The sequence below is a fragment of the Balaenoptera ricei genome, chromosome 18 (assembly GCF_028023285.1).
Source record: "Balaenoptera ricei isolate mBalRic1 chromosome 18, mBalRic1.hap2, whole genome shotgun sequence".
NCBI lineage: Eukaryota > Metazoa > Chordata > Mammalia > Artiodactyla > Balaenopteridae > Balaenoptera > Balaenoptera ricei.
In genome coordinates, this window is record NC_082656.1 from 9238692 (window position 1) to 9259132 (window position 20441).

Here is a 20441-nt window from a genome sequence, read left to right on the forward strand (position 1 = left end):
GAATGAGTGAACTGTTCCTGCATTTGTGTTTGGAGTGAAAAAGCATCTGGCACAAAATCTGGAACACAGTAGAGCCTCAATTAATGTAAATATGTATCATGTGTACATACATGTGCATGTGTGTGTTTCACAGACACAAAAGGGGCCTGAAGGATGCATACAAAGCTGTCTAAGTAGATTACGAAGGGCATTAGGAATAAAAAGGACTGTGACTTTTCTTTCACCTCCTGTATGAATTTTTTTAGGTCAGGCTTGAATTATTTAATGTATAATTTATATCCAAGTTTGTGTATCCAAAAAAACAGTGCAAGCACAACAGATCATTTGCACACTGTGTACTTCAGATCACTGTCCTCATTACATACCTGTCAGTCACATTTGATTGAGTTCTATCTTATTGAACAGCTCAGAAGGAGCAGCTCCCACCTGTGAAAGCTGTACAGCATACTAACCATTGCTTTTTCCTCCTTCATGTCAATAGCTCAGTAGCATGGTTTCAAGTCATGCTTCAGAGTACACCGATAAATCTTTTACTTTCCTGCTTGCAGTTGTCCCTTTTGTTTCATGACATACTATCTCTTAGGAGGACCCTGGCACATATGGCGCCAGTGGAGTTGCAGACTGTACAACCTTTGTGATTGGCTGGCTGCATTCCTGTACCTCACCAGTGACTTTATTTTTTCCATTTAGTATTATGTTCCAAAGGAGAAACTGTCTAAAAAGTTGAATCTGTAGTGGGTTCAAGTCTATGGCCATAAAGGTCAGACTATGCCACTCTTCTGTAGACTTCTGGATTTTTTTTAAGAGATGATTGACTTCCAGGCAGCATACAGCTTGACTTCTTTGATTCAGTTTTCACTTCTCTATCCTGCGCATCACTGTGTTGCGCGTGTAGAACTGGGTTAACTTTAGGGTGTGTAAAAGTGATGAAAACCTTACCTATGTACAGTACATTCATGTTTTAAATTGGTACATGACCTGGGTCTTACTTAGGCTTTCATTATCAACCAATATCCCCACAATCATTCAACAAAATAAGTTTACAAAGAGCTCAGATGCCAAGCATTGCTGAGTTGGCTAAGTGCCCCATCCCTACCCCCAAATTACAGCAAAGTTTCTTGTCAAGGTTTCTTATTAAAATGTTAAATGTAGTCAAGCAAGTCCTAAAACTGAGCCTATCTTCAATGATGCTTTATGCCGTTTTTGATATATAAATTAAGTAGGAAACCAACTTTCATATAACCGCCTTAGAATCTCCGTGAATTTTTCTGGGTAGCCAATTTGCAACTGCCAAGGATTCACTTACTGATAAACTACTGAAACATTACAAGCTAATATCAGTCACCATAAATACTTACTGGGATGATTTTTGGTAAAGGAAAGAAATGACTGAAAGCCAGGAGTGCTGGACGCTAGTTCTAGTTTTTCCACTGAATTTAGGTGGTAAGTTATTTCACCTCCTAGGACCTTAATTTCCTCTTTCATAAAATGTGAGATTTGAGCTAGATGTCCTGTAAATCCCTTTTAGCCCTAAAAACCCATTTTTTAAAACATGTTAAATATTCTGCCAATAATATGTACAATGTTTGTTATTTTTTGCAGAATCCACAGTATACCATAAATAGCATCTCATTAATATTCACAGTATTCATGAGAAACAAAAAGACATTTATCTTTATATGTAATATTTGAGTCATTAACTGGGACAGCAACTTGTGAAGGGTCACAAAACTGTAGTAGGAGGGACTTTCCTGGCAGTCCAGTGGTTAAGACTCTGTGCTTCCACTAGAGGGTGCGAGGGTTCGATCCCTGGTCGGGGAACTAAGATCCCACATGCCTTGGGGTTCAGCCAAAACGAAACAAAACAAAACTGTAGTATGAAAACAATGATTCTAATTTCTTGATAGTGACTGTAGTATTCTATTCACTACACTATCTTTGTAGCTGTTTTGTTATACTTAGAAGCAATGTGTTTTAACCCTTCTCACACCCAATCAGCCATCTCTAATGTACTCAAACCTACCCTGCTCAATTTCTTACTGCTTGAAGTCTCCACAGCATTCTCCTTCTCCTTTGATGCTACCAGAATAATTATCAGTGATACTTTCTCATCTGTTTCCTACATACATATCTTAGATTTCCAGGTACAGTATTTGTCTCATTTTCTGCATAATTTCTATTAATTTTCTATATAAATGTCAACTACATACAGAAAGATGTGTCACACCATCTCTACATTCATCAATATAAAGGCTTGGAGCTTGTACCTTTATACATATACATACCCAACACTTCAAAGTATCAAGTAGTTGAAAAGGATGCCAGAGATTCTATGTACTGTGTGCTATGATGGTTTTGGAATTTCCTCTCTCTGTGGCTTTTCTCACATTCCCTTCTAGGACTCCCAAGCTCTTCAGCCTTGGAAACAATGAATGAAATTGGTCTTCCAAGTTCTCCAAAGACGTTGGCTTGAACACTCCTTCTGCATTTTTCCACTCCTGGCTTCCTTGAGAAGAATATCCTGCCTTAGCTGTGGTCTATCACTAACCTGTCTGACCAGAACCTCAACCAAATCTATTTGCTCTCACCTCCCCGCACAAATTTTCAGACTTGTCCCTAAAATGGGCAGCCACAGAGACGCATCTACCACTAATTCAACGTGTACAAGTGAGAGGCCACACTCTACTCCTTGTATCCAGGAAAGTGGGGGTGAGGGTGCAAATTCTAGTCTCCAACCAATGCCAGCAAATAGCAGAGGTGAGAAAAGTGCTACTGACCTAACACTTGGTACTCTTGTTTCACAGTCTGAGACTTTACCTATCCCAGAGAAGAATTAAAGGAAAACTGGAGAAACCGCACAATTTCCTTATACTTGTAAAAATTGCCATGAGTCTCAGACCTCAAAGGGCTAAAGTAATCAGTCAGTGTGCTTCTGTGGCCACACACAGTTTGTTAAAATACTTAAATTCTTCTGCGTCATTTAGCATATAGTACCCTGAGCTCCCTCCTAATTCACAGTCCAACCCCTTCTCCAGACCCTCCCCGCCACCTCCCACTGACCATCAAGTAACAGGTTAAGGACTTGGCACCCAAAAGGACCCACAGGTTTCCTCTCCAGCACAGTAACCAGTCTCAATTATGACTGGTTGGTGCATATGCAATTAACTCCCTCAAAATCGTGCCTTTTGAACATTGCCATTGGCTCTCTTCAGGGACTCCCAAGGGCTAACCTGTGCTTTTCCTGCCTTTCCTACCCCTGGGAAACTCAAATGGGTCTTGACAAGGAACAGACCTGCCATTAGCCACCTCAGCAATCAGCCAGCCAGCTCTTGTTCCTTCATGTCCCCTCTGCCAGAGCTGGCCTGGAACACAGTGGGAGATGAGCTATCAGTGGTAGTGGCAATGACACCCCAGCAAGCAAACATCTGGTGGGGCCCTTCTGAGCCCTTGATCAAAAGGCTGCGACCACGCACCATCGATTCCCCAGAGTTGCCCTCATCTGGTTACTTGTGGGAACTGCAGCTTCTCCAGGGTTTTGACTGAGACAACTAGAAAGACAGCAAATGTGCCAGCTAGCCGACTGGCGCACCACACCAACTACTACATAATTTGCACATTACCCCTGCAAAAAGGGGTATGCAGCCAGGCTACCTCTGCGTTTTGACCACCTTTCTGACATATCTGAGACTGAGCCCCGGTGAGGAAGACAAAGACACTTGTTGACTGTGCCAAGGGGTGGGTCTGACATGCCACTAAATTCCTCAAATTCTGACTGCACATTCAAGAGCCGTTCTGCAATGACCTCTCGCCTCAGAGTGTATTTCCAAGGACAACAACTCTTGAATTTATCAGCTACCTTAAGAATATGGGTTCTAACCTGATAGTGCCTTCTCACTCCTCTTGCCCAAGACTTGGACAGGCCAGCCCAACTTAAAGTAGGCAGGGTTAAGTAAGGGTGTGGTGAGGAGCCCATACAAATTGAAGTGGACTCGTACTTATTACAGACAAACAAGCCCTTTTTTAATCAAGAAAAAAAAAAGCTTGACTAAATAACATACTGGGTGATCTTACATCCCTGTCGGATGGGTGTATTCACTTCCAGAGTGCAGTTCAGGTCTTCCACAATACAGAAAGAAAAACACAACATGAGTTGAGGAGAACCCCTATTTTTCCCTGATAAATGCTGGTGCTTTTAGTAGGGGAACAAAAAGAAAAACAGAAAAACAAGGAAAACTGCCTCTACCAGAACAAGGGTAGCTTCATGCACTAACGTTGCAGAAGGGCTAACCATTCCACTCATCTTTCATTTTAGTCAATTCAGAGAGGCTCCCTTGCTCCAAAGTTTTTAGTTTCTTACAACCTATATATCGGACAGCTAAAATGACCCAGCCGATTCTGTCACATGATCTGGAAAACCAGGCAATAACAAAGCTCACTCTACCCTGAGAGATGTTCCACCCTATCTTTGTAACCTTCTGGTCACCACTGAAACTAAAACAAATAATCAAATTCTATAAATCAAGAGATGGTTAAACATAAGCTACACCTGACCAACACCAGGGCCACTCCAGAGTGACTCCCAAAGAGCAGAATGCTTGGGGGAGAAACGGAGGAGACTACACTAGAGTGGACAGGGGCGCTTACCACTAGAGTAAGACCCACCAGTAAGCTTTATGCCTCTGCCTAACTGTTGTCCAGTTAGGCAACCTTAGGTCACTATTCAACAAACACCACAAAATGTTTGATGGCCTTCCAACTAACTGGTAATGTCTGATGTCCACAGATGTTTCCTTCCTTCTATTACTACTCTCATTGTCAAGACTGTTCCATTCCAAACAATGCTACTCAGAAGGGTTATCCATACGGATTCCAGTCCATGAGTGGTTTGCAACCAGTCTGCAACGAGAGTACAGAAACTAAGTAACTTTTACAGGAATCTGAGAATAATTTTTATATCTGTTGAATTTAATTATAAAATATTTGACTTAAATTTTTTCTAGTAATTCACTTTTTTATTATACGTTACTAAAGTATCAGACTGCGGCGCATTGGAAAATTTTTAAAAACTCATCTTTCACCACAAACAGTTTGAAAAACACCTATTAAAACAAATATAACTATGTCATACTTCTGCTAAAATCTCTTCGGGGATCCCCATTGTCTTCAAGATAAAGTCTTAGTTCATTAACATTGTGTTTTCAGAGTCTCCTGGGCCCTTCTCTAGAGTAGAGCTTCCTAACTAGTATGCTTGGAAACGCCTCTAACAGGTGACAGATTAAGACTACTAAATGGAGCCTGTGGCAGGTGGAGTTACCGAGCCCCAGCCCACCTAAAACAATGTCTGGCACATAGTAAGCACTCATGAAACACTGCTGAATGAATAAATACATGCATGAATAAATCCATTACTGTTTCCTGCCTCTGGGACTTTGACCCTTCAGTTACTACTGCCTACAGTCCTTTTCCCCATACTATTTCTCCTCTACTAAATCCCACTTTTCCCTGAACCTCGTCCTCCACATTTCACTTACTGACTACCAATCTAGTAAATGAACAGTGGAAAAGTAACACCACTGCTACACATTCATGCAGAAAACATTTTACTGCCCCTTCTCACTACTGGTTCATATTTCTCAACCACATTCCTCCAATCAGAAAACATCATTCCATTCCTAGTAACTACAGCTTACACCTGCTATTTTCTCACTGCACTGAGTACTTCTACTATGTATCTGTGTAGATTGTCCCAAGAGTCAAGATACAGCTGATGTCCTTAGGAAGAACATAAATCATTCTGATATACACTAGGCAAGACAATTCAGAGAAAAAGCCCTATTTATTTTCCATGCTTTTCATGTTCTCATGATTGCCAAATGCTAGAAGACTTCTTCATGGGCCTATTCAAATCAATACTATCAAGTCTCAATTCCAATTTATACCCATCAGGTATTTCACACTGTTCTTGGCCTCCAAGAACTCCAGTCCTCTACTTTATACTTTGGCCAAGCCCTGACAACCTAAGATAAAGAGTCATAGTAAATTGTGGGAATTTTCCCAAGCCTACTCTCTCCCCTCCCAATCCCGACCTCCCGCCTCCACCTCTACACCTTTCAAGAACAATCAAGATAAAACTTTTGTTCAAGGTAGGAAAGGCAAACAGGAAGCTTTTAGTACAATACTGTACCTTAAAATCAGTCCATCCCCCACCAAGAAATGATACAGTGTAACAACCAGTAAACCAAGCCTCTAGTATTTCCATACCACTCATGGCAATGGCCTAGTATCATCCCTGTATGTACCCAACCTTATTTACTCAGGTCCATTTCAGATCCTGGCCCCCGACTCTTTTTGCCTCCCAGTTTACTATGTTCTTCTTTTATATTTGTGGACTGAATATATTGTTTCCTCAGCAGAATCTCTGGTGTTTTCTGAGACTTTTAGTTAAGACCTTCTATGGCTCTTTTTAACCTCCCTGGGCAAGATGCTCACCTGAATTTCTGTCCTGGAGACCTACTATGGGCTCTGTGCCTTCAGCAGGTCTAAAGCAGCTCCTGTAAGGGGAGAATTCTTATGACCAAACACCATTTCTTGAACCTTCCACATTATTTCCACACCACAGCAATTTATCAACACCTTATTTAGAAAGTCTCAACAGCCAATTATTTAAACAATTAAAACCTGATTAGCTGCTTTTTCTTCTGATTTCCTTTCTCCATTGACTGCTATCTATACTGCCTCCAGAGAACTTCATTCTTCTATAGTTAAGTTGTTTCTAAATATAATAATTTCTTCTATGTCACTGTAAGAGTATAAAATAATCTAAGAAGTGATTCAAGAAGAATGTTATTAAAAATTTAGAACACTATCATTTAAAATAATAAACAGGGCTTCCCTGGTGGCGCAGTGGTTAAGAATCCGCCTGTCAATGCAGGGGACATTGGTTCGGGCCGGGTTCGGGCCCTGGTCCAGGAAGATCCCACATGCCCTGGAGCAAATAAGCCCATGCGCCACAACTACTGAGCCTGCGTTCTAGAGCCCACGAGCCACAACTACTGAAGCCCACGCACCTAGCGCCCATGCTCCGCAACAAGAGAAGCCACCGCAATGAGAAGCCCGCGCACTGCAACGAACAGTATCCCCCGTTCACCGCAACTAGAGAAAGCCTGCGTGCAGCAACAAAGACCCAACACAGCCAAAAATAAATAAATAAATTTATTAAAATAAAATAATAAACAGATGAGACACTAGTAATTACTTTAAAATATTACAAACTACTTCTCTGACCCTCCACCATATGCCTTCTTCCCCTTTTTCTACTGAATCTTGTGACAACTGTCACTTCCCTTACTACAAAAATAGAAAGCTGACATCCACTCAAACTGATGTTCCTATGTTGAATGACTCATTTCATAGAAGCCTAGGGTGCAATTAACTAACAGTGTCACATAACTACAGGTAAGCTGATATCACACTGTCACATGAACATTACATAGAAGGTCATGATGAAAAACAAGAGGAAAAATGTTTTCATGAAAACCAAGAGTGGTGGTGAAAGGCTCCTTACTTTTATTACACCTGACATTAAAACAAAACAAAACAAAACAAAACAAAAAAAAGTTTTTTCTTTTAAAGAAATGGGTTCGTGTGGTCTGCTCTGTGAAACTAATCATACCAAATTTGTCAGTAAAAATGTGAATATCAAATTGACTTGATCATACCAACAGCCCATACCACACAGGTGAAAAAACAGTGCCAGTATTCATGACAAGAAAGCACATGCATTATCACAAATTGTTTTGAGGTATTACACAGCTTAATTCCTGACTGCTTATGCTAATTAGGAATATGAGTATCTTTGATAAATAACCAAAAAATCAAACTTTATCCTTCTACATCTCTCCTAGCATTTCTAACTAGTATAAAAATCAACCAGTTGGTGTTTCCTTCTCTGCCCATCCCTAGTGTATAAAGAGGTGAAATCATCAAAAGGCAGACAAAATAACAGAATTTCAAGGCTAACACATGAGTTACTTCAGCTGAAATTCTAACATACTCAGCTCATTTAATCCATCCAATAACCCTGTTACAGGTTGAGAAGGTATTCTCATTTAATTACAGGGAAAAGTTTCAGAAAATTAAGTGACTTGCCCAAGTTGCAGTCAGAACTACAACTTTTCTTCAAATTCTGGAATTTAAAATTCTGTGCTCTAGGGACTTCCCTGGTGGCGCAGTGGATAAGACTCTGCACTCCAGTGCAGGGGGCCCGGGTTCGATCCCTGGTCAGGGAACTAGATCCCACATGCATGCCGTAACTAAGAGTTCGTGTGCCACAACTAAGGAGCCCACCTGCTGGAACCAAGACCCGGCGCAACCAAAAAATAATAATAATAATAAAAATAAAATAACACTCTGTGCTCTACTAAAAGTGGTTTCTGCTCTTCATGACAATCTGAGGTACCTCGAAGGTATAGTCTGAAACACGGAACTCGGTTGCACTGTGAACAACTCACAGTGTCAGGCGACCCACTATACACTTCTTAATGAAACACATTCCATTTTCAGAGAGTTTTGAATTAAATTAAAAATTAAGAACCACTGATCCAGTCAAATGCCCTCATTTTACACATAAAGGAACTGCAGAAGAGAGAAGGAAATGGCTCACAAGTCCCTCTCAACTAGCTAGTATAACAGCTGTGTATTAGTTTGCTAGGGCTGTGACAAAGTACAGACTGGGTGGCTTAAACAACAGTTTATTTTCTCACAATTCTAGAAGTCTGAGGTCAAGGTGTCTGCAGGGTTGGTTTCTTCTAAGGCCTCTCTCCTTGGCTGGTAGATGATCTTCTTCCGCCAGTGTCTTCATAGGTCTTCCCTTTGTGTATGTCTGTGTCCTAATCTTCTCTTCTTATAAGGACACCAGTCATATCGGATTAGAGCCCATCCATATGATCTTAATTACCTCTTTAAAGGTGCTATCTTCAAATACAGTTACATTCTGAGGTACTGAGGGTTAGGACCTCAACATATGAATTTTGAGGGGACATAATTCAGCCCATTAACACTCCACTCTCCTGCGCCCCCCAATTAATGTCCTTCTTACATGCAAAATACATTCACCCCATTCCAACAGCCCACAAAGTCTTAACCCATTCTAGCATCAAGTCCAAAAATCTTATCTAAATACCATTTAAACCAGGTATGGGTGAACCTGAGATATGATTCATCCTGAGGCAAAATTCCTCTCCAGCTGTGAACCTGTGACTCTAGACAACTTACCTGCTTTCAAAATATAATGGTGGGGCAGGCATTCCCATTCCAAAAGGGAAAAATCAGAAAGAAGGGATGATGGGTCCCAAGCAAGTCTACAATAAGTCAAATTCCATCAGATTTTAAGGCTGAAGAATAATCTTTAATAATAAATAATAAAGAATAATCTTTGGCTCCATGCTGTGTTCTCTGGGCCCACTGGGCTAGAGGCCCTGCCTTCCAGGCTGACCAAGGTATTAGCCCCACCCCCTCAGGCTTGGGGCTCTGATCCCATGGTGGCAATGGCAACCCTGCCAACCTCTGAACTGCCTTCAGGGTCCTTCTATTCTTTTCTTGGAGGACAACGTATGCTCACAGACAGATCACCACAGATAGCTCTAGTGACTTGTCTTGTAGAATCTCAGAAGTCTGACAGCCTTCCTTCATTTCATCCTGTCCTGTCTCTTTCAGTCCAAGCTGGCAATGTGTCTGCTGCCATATCCCCATCTCTGGTCTTGCTGAGTTAGCTTAATGAATCCATGTCACATGCCCATACTCCCTTTAGCAAATGGTTGTCTAGCAACTGCCTTGATGCTGTCTCCAGAACACACTTTCTAATTTTTTGCAACATGCATAGGCTGAGAACTGCCAAATCTTCAAGTTTCTGGTTCCATTTTGCTTAACAATTCTTTCTTCAATTCTCTCTGTCCTCTTGCATTTTACTATAAGCAGCAAGGAGAAACCAGGCCATGCCTTTAACACTTTACCTAGAAATCTCAGTTAAATATCCAAATTTATCACTTACCAGTTCTATTTTCCACAAACCTCTGAAACACAATTTAGCCAAGTTTTTTGCCACTTTATGACTGCCTTCCCTCCAGTTTCCAATAACATGCTCCACATTTCCATCTGAGACCTTACCAGAAGCACCCTTTTCATATTTCTACCAACACTCTGTTCATGATCATATATGTCTATCTCTAAAGTGACAGAAGCCTTCTTGACCGCCCCAGAACCCTCACCAGCATCACCTTTAACGTCCATATTTCTACCTACAATCGCTGAAGGCAACCTTGGCTTTTTCTAACATGAAGCTCAAATCTCTTCCAGCCTCTACGATACCCAGTTCTCAAGTCACTTCTTCATTTTTAGGTATTTGTTAGAGTAGCATCCCACTTCCCAGTACCAAAATCTGTGTTAGTTTGCCAAAGCTACAAAGTATCACAGTCTGGGTGGCTTAAACAACAGAAATTAACTTTCTCACAATTCTGGAGGTTAGAAGTCCAAGATCAAGATGTCAGCAGGGTAGGTTTCTTCAAAAGCCTCTCTCCTTGGCTTGTAGATGGCTGTCTTCATCCAGTGTTGTCAAAAGGTCTTCCCTTTTTGTGTCTGTGTCCTAATCACCTCTTCTTGTAAGGACACCATCATATTGGGTTAGGGTTCAATCACATGACCTCATCTTACCTTAATTACCTCTTTAAAGGTCCTATATCCTAACAATAGTCATATCATAAATACTGGGGGTTAGGATTTCAACACATGAAATTTTGAGGGAACACAATTCAGCCCAGAACAAGCTGAGACTACCCATATTCACTTGTTGTATGAATACTGAATACTGCTCTTTTTCATTGTGCTGATGACCATATAATGGTAACAACCTCTGACACATGGTGCTTAAAAATGAAGGGAGGGGAAATAATCATACACTCATACAAATTAATAAAGAAAAAGTACATGAAAGCATATAATATGTATTTTGGACCTCACCAAGCCTGCTATGTCCAAAAATTTGGGCTTCCTTGAAGAGCTCAAATCTGAAGGATGAGTATGGAAGGGGTGTGTGCACACAGAACTTTCCAGGAAGAAGGAACAAATAGCGCATTCAAGGAACTGAGAGGTGGCCAGTAAGGCTGGAAAACAGAAAGTAGGAAGAGTTAACAAAACATGAGGTTAGATAGTAAAGAAGGGGCCACATCAACCACATTATGGTTTTTGGTCTTTATTCTAACAGCAATGGGAAGCACCTGAAAGGTTTTATGCATGATCATACTTTCCTTTTACAAAGACCACTGTGGAAAGGAGCGGGTACTGAGGGCTTCTAATTTGCTGGTAATGTTCTACTTCTTGAGCAGGATTCTGGTTACATGGATATGTTCACTTCATGAGTATTTGTTGAGCTATATACTTATAATTTAAGCACTCTTTAATATGTACATTATACTTCAGTCTTGTTAGATTGTGGAGAAAAAGGGCTAGAACAGAGCAAGTACTGATGTGGGGACCCCAGTCTCAGGAAGAGATGATAATTCAAACTAGAAAGATGGCAGTCAAAAATGGAGAGATTCAAGAGATAATTAAGTGGCAAAATTCAAAGACCCCAGTTGATGGACAATATGAAGGGGGAAAGGAGGCATCAAAGAAGACTCTCAAGTCTCTGGTGTGCAAAAATAGATAGATGGTAGATCCATTTGCTATGCAAAAAAAAATCCTGGAGTTCCATAGATGGGAGAGAAGATCGCAGGTTCAACTTTTCAGGCTTAAAAGTAGAAAAGTCAGGTAGGCAGTTAAGTATATAGGCTGGAGAGCAGAGGACAGGTTTAAGAAGAAAACACATTTGGGGAGTAATATTGTTAACAGAAACAATGGGTATAAAATCATTCAGCCCGTATTTTTTAGCTCCTACAGTATTACAGGCACTGCTTTAGGTTCTGTGGATAGACCTAAGAACAAACTAAACAGGTTCTCATGGAATTTATATTCTAGTTCAAAAGACTCCCAACAAATCAGTATTAAATAAGATAATTTCAACTACTAATAGCTACTATGACGAAAACAAAACAGGACAATGTAACAGAGTGACAGGGGTGGGGTTCCTTTATTTTAGATTGGAATAGTCAGGGAAGGTTCTCTGTGGAAGTGACATGTGAAGTGAGACCTGAATGTTGAGAACTATGCTAGGCATAGGAAGAACAGAAAAAATAGAGCAAAAAAAACAGCTAGCACTTAAAGCAAGAACAAGCTTAGCATATCTGAAGAACAGACAAAAAGCCCAGTATAGATGAAATGTAGTAAATGAAGAGGAGAGTGGTACAAGACAGGGTCAGGGAAGAAGCCAAGGGCCAGATCACGTAGAGTTTAATTAAGCAGGGAGGGAGGTAATTTTTTTTTTTTTAATAAATTTGTTTATTTATTTTTTGGCTGCGTGGGGTCTTCGTTTCTGTGTGCGGGCTTTCTCTAGTTGCAGCGAGCGGGGTCTGCTCTTAGTTGCAGTGCAAGGGCTTCTCAATGCAGTGGCTTCTCTTGTTGCAGAGCACGGGCTCTAGGCGCGTGGGCTTCAGTAGTTGTGGCACGTAGGCTCAGCAGTTGTGGCTCGCGGGCTCTAGAGCACAGGCTCAGTACTTGTGGCACACAGGCTTAGTTTCTCCGCAGCATGTGGGATCTTCCCGGACCAGGGCTCGAACCCGTGTCCCCTGCGTTGGCAGGTGGATTCTTAACCACTGCACCACCAGGGAAGTCCCTGGGAGGGATGTAATTTATGGTAAAAAAAAATTTTTTTTAATTATAGCTTTCTCTAGTTATTCCGTGGATAAAATTATAGGGTGGCAAAGATAAAAGTGGGGAGACTACTACGTCCAAGTGAGAAATGATGAAATCTCATGGGGAAAGTTAAGAGTAAGAATAGAAGTGTTAAAGCAAAAAATAAGAACATAAGCTCTAAATGACCCTAAAAGAAATAGAAAATCAAAAGTCTCAAGGTTGCTCTACTTATCTGTATTCTAGTATTTAATTTTTGGATCATGAACAACAATTCTAAGGACTACTAGTGAGGTTCAAAAACCTCGAACAAGTCTCTGATGGTGTTAGCTACAACAAGTTAAATGGATGAGCCTTCCTCTCTGCCTGGACACTCTCTCTCCTAGCAAGTATCAAACAACTAATTCACACTCTATATTTCCATGTTTCCTAAATTACGAACTGCCCTATAAAGTTGCTCTATTTAGATGAATGGTCCTTAATTTCAAAAGGTTGTTGACTACTCTCAGGAGAAGACTAGGACTAATATTCAACAAATATTTACTGACTCATTAAAGGACAAAGCTCCAAAGACAAGACAAGGAAGACCATGCTTTCATGGCCCTTAAGGGTACAAGATAATCTTTCTTAATGTAATACCTGGGCTCTACTAGTCTTTACACAGCAAAGGGAAGATGGGGAGGGAGAAATATCACTTTTGAGACCACTAGTCTTCTAGCTTTAACAATTTCTTTCCTATCATTCCCCAGAATTAAAATAAAAATTTTTTTTCTCACTACTTTTTAATTAATTCAAAATGTCTAGCCCAGGCCTCCTAACACATTTCCTATAAATACTTCAATTTACTTATATTCAAAATGAAATATTTTAACCACATCTTTGCCAGTGTTACATTATACACTATTCCAATAATCTCAATCCCATAATGTACTGCTTTCCAGTTTCGTGAACCAAAATCTATCTTAATCTATTCATGAAACCAATGTTATTTCTTCCCCATTCTAACAAAAATTCCACCTCTGATTTCACATTTAGAAACAATAATGAAAAAAGCCACAAACTAGGAGTTTTAATTTCTCAAGGAATTAAGAAAAACCAAACAAGATCCAGCCCTTCTATTTTTTAAGTTAACTAAAACAAAATAAGGCAAATAGTTAACAGTAAGAATTCTTCATTCTGTACTTAAAGGTTTTCCTTGCAGAATCTAATTAATTCAATATTTTATTTATACAGCAAACTTAAGTAACTGGCTCCTTTACTGTTCTTTAATTTTAGAATATTAATTTAAACATAAAAGAAAAAGGATGCTAATTATTACAAAAGGAAAAAATCCTTAATTCTTCAGAAAATCAGAAAACTGATGTAATTTCCATAACAGCTACTGCTAGCACACTTAAGTAATAAGTGGACATTAAAAGAAAAATACATTAAGACCACTTACAAATACTGTTGATCTGTTTAGGAAATACTGCCTCAAAATTAATCATCAAAACAAACAGCTTATATAATTTAACAATCCATTTATTGAATACTACACATTTCCAGTGCTAATTAAAATCAGGAGATATTAAAATAAAAGGTAAACATTAAAGCACAACAGCATATGTAAAACTTCAATTGAAAAGATGTTGCTGAAATATAATTATCAATTATCAATGTATATTTTGTAGAAAATGTTTAAACAGTAAATGACATCCTAGCTTTCAATCCTGACTTAAATTAAACACTCTAAATAAATGGCCACTTACAGATTTCTTCACTCAGCTTCACTGGTAAGTCAACATACCTCTAACCCTATAAATTCAAAGGTACCATAAAGATGCACTCAACTCTCCACTGGAATTTCTTTCCTACCTTGGAAAAAAACCCCTTAAATTAATAATAATAACTTAACCAAAGATAACAATGTGGTTTAAAAGATAAAATGGGATATGGTGAGGAATATGTCTGAACTACATTTGAATCCCAGTTACCATCGCTCCCTAGAGATATTATGTTCGTAAGATAAATTGCTTAAACTCTGTAAGTTTTTGTTTCCTCTTTATAAAAAATTTGACACTGTACAATTGTTATAAAAAATTAGAAACTGTAATAATCACACTTAGAATAGGGTCTGGCATTGACAGGCATTAACTAAATGGCAGCTACTTAAATAAGTATTATTAAATTAAGGCTTGTTGCTATTAAATTCCTATTCCTCATTGTAGCAGCACTGGAGAAATGAAGAATCACTTGTAAAAGCTGAACTCAAATTAGCTATCAGCTTTCCTTCAAAAGCACTCAGTTCTTTAAGAATGGCAGATTAGAGAATCATGACATAACAGTGAATTCCAAAACAGTGAATTTCCAACTACTATTTATCAACTAGTCTATCAGCATGAGGCTTGAGTACTGGAGAAGAATTTTTTCTCAAATACATACATCCAAGTACTACGCCATGTTTATGGGATTCCTAACCAATGAGTAACACTGATAGACTAAAAATCTATATAAATCTTTCCAAGTATTTTCATATCAAAGTTCTACCTATACCACAGGGTCAGGAAACTGCAAAGCTGTGACCTATAAGTTTAACATGATTAAATAAGGTTCATAAGGAAATATGAGTTCAGTGGAACACAGGAGGGAAAAAAGTTATCACCATTTTTGACAGTAACTTACCATCCCATCATCTTCATTAAAAATGTTATGAAGTTAACATGAAGATAGCTGGACAGAAAATGCACATAAGAAAAAGAAAACATGTACAGGAAAAGACTGAAAAAAACAAGAAAGCAACATGATTTCTAATACTCTTAAGAAAGAATAAAAAAAGACAGAAGAATAAAAGAGGAGAAAGAACCCACAAACCTCTCCCAAATCAAATTTTCTTTCATTTTGATATACTAAAAAACCTGAAGAGTCCAGAATTACAACTGAAGAGACACTAACAAAGCTGTGCGATTATTGTAATTACTAGTTGTAGGGTAAAACTTTAATTTTACATGTCCTATCTGAGAATACAGTTGAAACTGCAAAATAATAATAATAATCCAAATAAAGTGTATTTTAATGGACTGTACTGAACTTGAACACAATTTTAACCATGAATGAACAGATTATTCTTACTTTTTTTCTCTTAGTTACCAATAAAGTTGAGAGGCAAAGAGCCCAATAGGTCATCTCAAAATCTCTCAATCTTCCCATTAATTTACAAACAGTTCAATTAAAAAAACAACATGGAAATATTAACAACTAGACAACACTCCCTGATGAAGTCTTCAGTCATTCACCTGCTTGTTAATGTGATTGTGTCTAGTTCTAAGATTAGGGGTCACAGTATGGCTATGTCCATGCTAGATAAAATAGTCTATTTTCTATATACTTAAGTTTAAGACAGCTTATTGAAGTTAATGGACTCTGTACTGGGAAGTGTATTATAATATGTAATGAGTGCAATACTCACAACTGGAATATGACAGGGTTATCATTCAGAGAACAAAATTTGTTAGGAGGAAAGGAAAGAAAAAGATTATTTCTAATTTAAATGACTAAAATAAACTTCTATTAAAGATACCAAAAAGTCAAAACTCTCCAAACACAGTCCTAGCTTCAAAAATTACTCTCTATTTACTCTTGAGGCTCTCTTTTCAGAGTTTCTTTTGCTACTCTTTCCCCTTGTTCCTGTGCATAATTTGACAGCAACAATGTATTAAGAATTTCCATAGGAGATACATTCAAAATTGAGTTTACACACATGGATATTCTATGACAAAAATTATGCCATTCAGTGCAGTCTACATAAAGATATTGAATGTAAAGTATAACCATTCTATTACAAGTTTTCTGATTTTAGTTGCAAAAATCAAAATTATCAACTTTTCAAGGTTTGCTCTGAAATTTACAAACCATGCAAAATTGAAAATTTTTTAGACTTGAGACCTTGGCAATTTGAATCAACTGAATTATTTAAATGTTGCTTAGCAAAGTAAAAAAAAGGAATAAAAAAGACACACAAGACAATCACCAATTACTCCTCCTTCAGAATCTATTTCAACGAACTTAATACTACTTCTTGCTATCCTAAGGATGTTTTAAGGAGAAAATCTGGCATACATACAGGGAAACCAATTGTTTTAATAATACCTTAATTCAAAAAATAAAATAAAAATTGGTATGCCAATCTTATTTAATTCTAAAGAAAGAAAACCATCACCAAAGAAGACACCCATTAATCCCTTAATATAATCTCTCCTTTCACAAAAATTACAGCAAACAATTGTAATGAGAAAAAATTATTTATCAGTTGTAATCTACAAAATTTAACTCTATAAACAGCTAACTGGATCTGCTGTTCTGCTGCCACCAAATGTTTATTCTGAATGCTCATTGTAACAAAACTAAGTAATACTTTGTTATGATTTCAGACTAAGAGGCATTACTCTATTTATATGGGTTGCAGACAAACACACACAAAAACACTCCAGCCCTAATAACTGAATTCTCAGTTATTGCATTCATGTTACAATACTACATAAAACTTCAATAAAGGCTGGTAAACCTATCTGGTCAAGGTATTGGGTTGGCCAAAAAGTTCGTTCGGGTTTTTCTGTAAGATACCCCAGAAAAATCCGAATGAACTTTTGGGCCAACCCAATACTAATATAATACATGAACAAACGCATTTCTTCAGAGAACACCACCAATTTTCTTTATAAATACTTAAAAAACCAGGCTCAGAAAATCAGACATTTCTACAATAACAAAAACTCAATTATGGTCAAAATAAATATTTTATACCCTTTGAAATCATGAACTCTTTCAAAACTTACCAATATATAAAACTGGAAAATTTCGTAACCTATATTAATTAGGCAAGAGATAAGCAAACTTCAAATAGTTAAATCCACCCTATCATACCACCAACAAAATACAACCCAATCTTTTGTAAACAATCTTACTTTAAAACGGACATCAAAATATTAAAAAGCTAACATTTTTTTTCCAGAAAGGTGAATACTGAAAGGAAAGATTATCAATTTAAAAAGCAGTATAAAAAGTTCAATTTCATTACCACACAAATATTTTTATTAGCAGTATTATGACATATAGAAAACTATAAATTTACTTATCAAAAAGGAGAAGTTATTTTTCACTTCTCCTATTAAAAATCAAGGCTATGAAAAAACAAGTTATGAAAACCTATGAAAAAACAAGTTAATCTTTCTGAACCAAACTAGAAGCTATCATTATATTCTGTTTAACTAAAATGTTCACCTTAGTTGAATATGATGAGTAATGCCCATTTTATTCTTTGTGATGGAGACCAACTCAGAATGGCAGGTAGCAGCTGGGGGAACTATTCCATTAAGAATATACCTAAATTTAAAAAAAGAATATATCTGAATAGAAGAAAAAATTTTGATGAAAAATCCTTAGTTGGTAAATTTCATATTTTACAGATTTTTAACATCAAGCAATGACTTATAATAGTGATTCTAGTATCTTTTATTGCATATTCATTCCTCTATTCTGTTATTGTTCAAAAAATACAAAAAAAATTAGCCACAATGCTTGGGGGAACTTTTAATTTACTTTGTCTTAAAAAAATTAGGGACTTCCCTGGTGATCCACTGGTTAAGACTCCAGGCTTCCAATGCAGGGGGCGCGGGTTCAATCCCTGATCAGGGAACTGAGATCCCACATGCCGCACAGTGCGGCAAAAAAAGAAAAAAAAAAAAGTCTTCCAGAATGTTAATTTCCCTGCCTCAATAAGCATTTATAATTTTTAAAAATAACCAGCAACGATTAACGATCTCTGCATGATTATTTACTACTCAGAAGTACTAGGATATAAGTGGAATCTGTAATAAAATCTGGAAATTTATTTTAGACTATCATGAACATGTTTCCTCATAATTTGTATCTTCCAAAGGCAATTCTCTACATCCTCGAAATAAACTGGCTACTGTTCAAATACTATAGATTTACAGTACTATTATTTCTGAGTAAAGTTTTATAAGGACAAAGGGAAAGGGACACACAGTATATACCTACCAGTTGTTTCACCTGTGCCAAAATTAAATCCTTTACTATTTCAAAATGTCAATTTACATAATAAAATGCTGGGAAAAGTAAGCCCAAATACTAAGAAGTACTACTCTGAAACAAAAAAATATATGAAAATAGTGAATAATGGAAATGTGTGTATGTATTGATATAAATAAATACATATACATTGACACACAAACATGAGTTAGCATATTCCTACTACATCATATTTAGTTAGGATGAACAAATATACACAAACATACGTATGTGTTACACAAAATAAAGCATGGTAATACACATTTAAATGTAAACAGCACTGTTAGTACAAATAAATAGAAATCATATTCTTATCTCACTAAAGGTAATGCAATAAAGACCTTGTTGAGTACTAATATTTAGCTTTGATTCTTGCAACTTAGTATCACTTAGTAATTTAATATTAGTTAAAAAGTAATATAAAGATGTGAGAGAACATTTACAGCTGAAAAAACACCAAAAGGTTTTAAAACAACATCGGAAGGAAGGTTATGGGATTCATCACTTTGCTCTACACCTGTAACTAACACATCATTGTTAATCAACTATACTCTGACATAAAATAAAAATTAAAGAAAAAAAAAGAAAGACTATGGGATTTGGAATGGGCTGGTTTAGGAGAAAGAAAACTTAAAGGACATAAACTACTATCATGTAAAACATAAAAAAATTTTAAAAGTAGTTGTAATTAGCTCTATTTTTCCCTAAAAATGGATAAATCAAAGTTAGGATGAATTGCAAGATCTCTGAAATGAATCCCATCTCAATTTTAAAATTTTAAGTGATAGAACACAATCTAACAAAAACTATCCAGTGAGATACACAGTTGTCTCTATAGAAAAACTAAAACCTGGAGAAGTAAAATATCCTATGGGACAAATCTTCCTACAACTAATGCTAAGGAACTGTCTAAAATATTTTTTATATTAGAATTACACTGCGTTAATTTAAATAGAGAAAAGTGATATACTATCAAAATAGCCTGAAGAGCTTTTGCAAACTATATAGTGATTGCCCTGTTTATGCATTACAGAATCAAGGGTATGGGGAGAGAGGAGATGGCTTAAGAAGAAGGGTGATGAAGACGTATATTACGGAGAAGACACCCCAGGTGACTGATAACACTTACTGTGTGGTATTTGATAGAGAATTTTGTTTTAAATTAAGGGATATGCTAGTTATAGCTTAGAAATACTTTTTCACACAGATGAATTTGCAGAAACATAATTTTACCTGTATAATGAATAGAGGAATCAACTAAGGTGCCTATAACAAGTTAGTATTTCTTATATATTTAAGATAGTCAAGGAAAAATACTAAACTTTTATGAAAAGTTGAATTTCGGTATGAACTATAAAACTGTTTGATATTATCTACAAAAGATAAAATTAGTTTAAAATTCAATTATAGAAAAACATTCTGGTTCCTACCCACTCTACTCAGGTATCTTCATAATAAACAAAGGTATTACAACAAAAGATTATAAAAACATTTAAAATACAATTTTATATAATTTTTATTTACACTTTAGAATTTAAACAACTTGCTGGGAACATCTTTTGTGAGGCAACGGAGTCTTTTTTTAAATTTGAAAC

At 37.1% G+C, this 20441-nt stretch overlaps 1 protein-coding gene across 5 annotated transcripts in view; it reads right to left on the bottom strand.

Annotated features, from left to right (window-relative positions):
* Nucleotides 1–20441, bottom strand: part of N4BP2L2 (NEDD4 binding protein 2 like 2) — a 75113-nt gene that overhangs the window by 38439 nt on the left and 16233 nt on the right. For 2 of the 5 annotated variants that reach the window (XM_059903205.1, XM_059903206.1), the window contains exon 7: nucleotides 18037–18138. The exons of 1 other annotated variant lie outside the window; for it this stretch is intronic. In XM_059903205.1, coding sequence (XP_059759188.1) covers nucleotides 18037–18138 — 102 coding nt within the window. Of the gene's footprint in view, nucleotides 1–11050; nucleotides 11157–18036; nucleotides 18139–20441 lie in introns of those variants that run through there. 2 more of the 5 variants (XM_059903208.1, XM_059903210.1) reach the window with 2 other exon arrangements.